Source organism: Prosopis cineraria, unplaced genomic scaffold (assembly GCF_029017545.1).
Source record: "Prosopis cineraria cultivar Desert tree isolate PC_DT_omini unplaced genomic scaffold, ASM2901754v1 PC7, whole genome shotgun sequence".
NCBI lineage: Eukaryota > Viridiplantae > Streptophyta > Magnoliopsida > Fabales > Fabaceae > Prosopis > Prosopis cineraria.
In genome coordinates this window covers 31,590,320-31,595,995 of record NW_026555338.1, presented here as the reverse complement: position 1 = coordinate 31,595,995, position 5,676 = coordinate 31,590,320, and the positions used below count along the sequence as shown (strand labels likewise).

The following is a 5,676-nucleotide window of genomic DNA, read 5'->3' as shown; positions in this document are numbered from 1 at the left end:
TGCTTTTTTTTTTTAAAATGCCCCCTATTAAATAAATTACTTTATATTTATTTTAGAATATTTATGAGAGTAAATATAAAAAGATAAGATTATTTTAAAAATAAGTAACTACAGAGTGAAATTTAATTAAAAATGCGTTATATTTTTTAATAAAAAGAGCATATGCTTGCCAAATGTTTTCTCCTTTTTTTTAGTGGCAAGGTGTTTCACTCATTACTGGATGAAGTGAATTATCAAGCAATGACAAACCAAAATGTGCTTCACCTTAAAGAAATTAAGTTGATATTTTTCTGAAAAAATAGTTTTAAAATTATATAAAATTAAAATTTTATCATAATTAGTTTTAAATCAATACCTTAAAGCTATTTAAGAAATTAATAAAAAAATTATCAAAAAGTTAAGATATGTTTTGTTCAAATATATTTTTTAAAATAATTTTAACCCATGCATAGTACAATTACTATAATTTTTTAGGAGTATAGCACACATACTTTACTAGTTGTAACTTGTAAGTAGAGCTAAGAATATAAGTCAATTCAAACCATATAGGTTGAAAAAAATATGGGTTGGATTTGGTTCAACTTATTTTCATATGAATTAAAAAAAAATCTCAACCTAACCCATTTTTTTGTGTATTGATAGGTTAAATGACCTAATTCATCAATTTATTTATTATTATTTTATTATTTTTAAAAAAATTATACTTAAATGAGAAGTTCTATTGTGATATTTTACGCAATTAAAAACATTCACATGATAAACACATGAGATTCAATTCCATCACGATTTATTTGGTGCTCAAACTCTCCCTATTTTTTTTTATAAAATAATAAGTTAAATATATTAACTTTAATCCATCAAGATTAACCCATTTAAATGGATTATCTAGTCTAGATTAAAAAAAAAATTTATTTTTATATGAGTTAATATATTTTTCTAACCCAAACCAATCCTTATCATAGGATTCCGGCTAGCCCATAAAACTTTCACCGCTCTACTTTTTAAGTTACAATAAGAGCCGGTGGTATAAAGTTAAATTAACAAAAAAAATCATAGAAGCAGGTTTGAATCCACAGCCATTTTAAGAAATGTCACATATTCTAGTCCCCTTTTTTTTTTAATAGACAAATAAACCATGCATATGAATGTTTCACATAAATATCAATGCGACAAATGCAAATGCAACAGCATAAATGATGGAGATTTTGTTTAATTACTAACAAATCTTGGCTATATTTTTAGCATTTAAGTCGAGATTGAACTGGTTAAAAAAAAAAAAGTCAAGATTAAGATTTAGGATTAGCTAAAAACTGTGGGAATAATGATTTCAAAATTCGAAGGAGGAGAAAAAGTGCGGAGAGAGAGAAACCTGCGCCTAGCAAGTAGCTAGGCTAATGTAGCCAGCTAGCTTCGCCACTGTTATATAAGTATAGCTCATAGTCCCATGGCAGAGCACAGCGCAGTAAACGCTTAATACTGAACTGTAGGCGCTCTACCAGCAAACCCTAGTGCTGTAGAAACCCCCATCGTAGCCGTACCGCACTGGATCCCTCCCTCCTGGTAACGGTAAGACTGTCTCCTCTGCTACGCCCGCCCTAGCTTTGCTTTAGGTGCAGCCGTCCTCTTCTTCATCGGGGGTTCGAGAGTTTTTGAACAGTAGTGCATGATCCACGGTAATGGCTTCGGCTTGCGTCAACAACATCGGAGTGTCACCGGAGAACTTCCTTGACTGTCCGCCGGCGAATTTCTCGTCATACGGATGGTTGAGCCCTCGAGTTTCATTTAGCCGTGAGTCCCGCGAAGGTGGTGACTCGTCGAAGCTTCCTGGCGTGATGTCAGAGCATTCCGTGGAGAAGCCTTCGGATCCGCCAGATAAACCAGATCCGGAACCTTTCGCTGGAGATTTTGAGTTTCGGCTTGAAGATCCAGTCGCCATGCTCCCGGCTGATGAACTTTTCTCCGATGGGAAGCTCGTTCCGCTTCAACTCTCTGTGGTTAAACCTTCTTCTACGAACGAGTCGACTTTGCCGGAGGTGAGGTCGCCAGAGGCGGCCAAGGTGGGGCGCTTAACTGATACTTCCAGTACGGATCCTTACTTGTTCTCGCCGAAGGCTCCGAGGTGTTCGAGTCGCTGGAAGGAGCTTCTGGGGCTGAAAAAGTTGTACCAAAATTCAAATGCTGTCAAGAGTGAGATGCAGAAAGCGACTTCGTCGTCTTCTTACACTAACAAGTCCTTGAAGCATTTTCTTCACAGAAGCTCGAGGTCGTCTACTTCCAACTTAGACAACGCTTCGCTTAGCCTTCCATTGTTGAAAGACTCAGACTGCGAATTTGTATCGATATCTTCTCGACTTTCTCTTTCGTCTTCTTCCTCCGGCCACGACCACGACGACTTCTCGAGTCTGTCCTTTGATTCGGACAAGCCCAACCCGAGCCCGATATCCATCCATCGGAACCCGAATCCAGCTCAGCCAAAAAAGAGATTCGTGAAGCCAAGGGCGGGCTCAATTGATAATAACCAAAGACCATTGGCAGATCATCCACTATGTAATCGGGCAGGAAGGAGCCCGATACGCCGAGCCGTCGGGGAATCTGGTGGGGTTGGCACCAGGGGAGTGTCCGTGGATAGCCCCAGAATGAACTCCTCTGGGAAGATTGTATTTCAGAGCTTGGAACGAAGCTCGAGTAGTCCCAGTAGCTTCAATGGTGGACCCAGGTTTAAGCATAGGGGAATGGAACGATCGTACTCGGCCAATGTGAGGGTAACTCCGGTTCTGAATGTTCCGGTCTGTTCGCTGAGAGGATCCTCAAAATCCGGTTCAGTATTTGGGTTTGGCCAACTTTTTTCATCCCCTCAAAAGAAAGAAGGCGCTGGCAGTGGTGGAAACAAGGGCCATCCATACAGCAACAGTAGGCACCGCGTTGATCGAAATTAAATTGATAATTATAAAACACCGTTACGGCGTTAAGAAGAGAGGGTAACATTTGGGCTGTCTTTCTTAGTTTACCCCACAAATTTCGGTTCATGCTCTTGATTTTGAATGAATGAAAATATTGCAGTTATTGTTAATTGGGATTAACTTGCTCGTTTTTTAGTCATTAGATATCATGTAAATATTCGGGGTAGTAGGATTTGGATGTTCTTGAATGATAGCGGCGACGATGACGATCCAGTTCTTGTTTCTAACTGGTTGAGCTTTGAACGCCCATCTGGCTGCTTTTTGTTATCTTCTGACCTGAAAGTTATGGAATCTCTCTGATTTATGCTTCTCTTTGGCTTTTCTTTTTTTTTTTTTCTGTATTTTTAAAATTGTTTTTCTTTTTTCTTTTCAAAGATCTGCGCATCATGTTGAGCTTATCTACTCTTGTCGGCTTCGCTGTTTCTTTATGATTTATTTGTTGTTTATTTGTTGTGCAAGTCTGGAAAATGATGCTAAAATTCAAAGATATCGAAGGCGCAAACAATGCTGAGTTGTTTTTGGTTTTGCACGTCAGACTGACTGATCCCAAACTTGTTGTCTATTTTTAAATTATCAGCTCTATTTTCTGGGGTTGAACTAAACAAAAAATAAGTTTATTGTTGCTAAACGACAAATCAAAATGAAGACGATATGAGTCATCTACGTCGTGTGATGTTAACGGTGGGGGGTCACTCTCACCCGAGTGGTTGGGCAATGGTGGTCCTCATCTGACTCTACAGTGACTCTCTACAGAGGATTCAATTGGGGTGGGACAAGTTTCTCAATCAAAATGTGTACTTTGGATGAGGACATGCCCCTTAAGTATTAAGTCCCATATTGGATTACCATCGTCTGATGATTTTTTTTAACATGATATGACTTCTGGTTTTCCCTTAGTATACATCCGAGACTTCTGTGGCTGGGTGAGCAGCATTTACAAATTTGGTTATCTCTGCCCTATGAATTTTCTGGATAAATTTGCTTTTGCAATTGAAGTGAGTAAGATTTCGGACAATATTATCCTACTATGGGACCCCTTTACTAATTTGTCCCGGGAGGACCATTTTCCTCTTCGTTGTTAGCAAAATTAATATTTGATAGTGAATAATTGCCTATTGCTCCAAGTTCAGTGCCTCTTGGCCCGTTTAACTCATTTTGTTTATTGATTTTTTTTTTTAAATGGGTGATCGAAATAGATTCGTTACGTAGTACTTGGTTATAAAGGGTACAAGGGGGTGGAATTCGGTAAATTTTTGTTGCTTTTTTTTTTCAAACAACTTGTAATTTAAATTTGACTTTCCTTAAGAAAGATAATTGTATATTATTTTTTCATAGAAAAAATCCTAACTGTATAGTATTTTAATAGTTCCTTAAAAAAATTTATAAATGCTTTTCATTTTTTGCGATATTAATTTATCTCTTGTGATGACATGTTATATTTGATACATGTACATTTTAAAGTTCATTTTAAGATATACTCTTTGGGTCCTTTTTATAAATTATTTTTATTAATTTTATTAATACCAATACAAAAAAAGTAAAAGAAATATAAGTGTATAAAATTTTAAATATACCCTTATATAATAAATTTAAAAAATAATATTATATTACTTTTTTTTCTCTTGTAATTTTAAAAATATTTTTTTAATATTATGCAAAAAGCTGTATCATAATTTATAAATAAAATTAAATAAACTTTTTAAAACTTATTTTATAAAAGAGGATTAGGGGGGCATGCTAAAGATTAGCATCTTGTTCTTTCCCTGAAAGAATCCACTCAATCGACAAGATGATGATATTACACGACTACTTGATTCGATGAAGCTCATTTGAAATGTCCAGCCAGATTCGCTGGGAAAAAGGAAAAAGTTACCCAAATTTCATGCCTGCGCTTGTGGATGATTTTTATTGTACATGCATGTCAGGCGATGAAATTAAATTAAATTATTTACAAAATTGGTAAATTATATACGCTTCCATACAATTTTATACAAATATTTTAAATTTATTTTCTCCAGACATATACCATCAAGAGGCTTATAATTCATTAATTCTAAGCATGTTTTACGTGTAAATAAATATATTTAGTTTTCTGGGTGAAACAAATATAGTTATCTTTTTTAATAAACAATTGAAAAGAAATACTTCTTCCATATCAAATTATAAAATACTTTTAAATAAAATTTTATATACTAATAAATCTTATTAAATACACTTAACAATCTTATCTTTTCAAAATAAAAATATAAACTTTTAAAAATATCCATCATTTAATATAATGAAAAGAAAATAGATGAAAATTAATTATACAAAGAGAAAAGGATAATATTAAAATTGGTGTATTTAATAAAACCTTAATCTACTCAAGATATTTTATATTTTAAAATGAATTTTTTTTAAAGTATCTTATAATGGGATGGAGTGAGTATTTAATTACTTGTTTTAATTAAAATAAGTATTTTTATTCTTATTTTTATTTAAACTTTTTTATTATAAACACTTGAAAAATAAATATTTAATTAAATTATTTTAAGAAAAATAGTTTTAAACAGTACTTTCTCTATTCCAAATTATAGAGCAGCTTTGAAGGTGTTTCGTTGTACCAAAATATAAAATAATTTGATAAAAATAAAGTTTTATCAATAATACCTCTTGAATATTACCCTTCATGTGGAAAGAAAACTAGAATAATTGTAGTGTGATACTTAAATGTGTG

At 33.9% G+C, this 5,676-nt stretch overlaps 1 protein-coding gene across 1 annotated transcript; it reads left to right on the top strand.

Annotated features, from left to right (window-relative positions):
* The first annotated feature begins 1,351 nt into the window (after positions 1-1,351).
* On the top strand, positions 1,352-3,270 carry LOC129315118 (uncharacterized). Its single transcript, XM_054958668.1, has one exon. The coding sequence runs from the start codon at positions 1,677-1,679 to the stop codon at positions 2,934-2,936; it is 1,260 nt and encodes a 419-aa protein (XP_054814643.1). The 5' UTR covers positions 1,352-1,676; the 3' UTR covers positions 2,937-3,270.
* Positions 3,271-5,676: the final 2,406 nt, after the last annotated feature.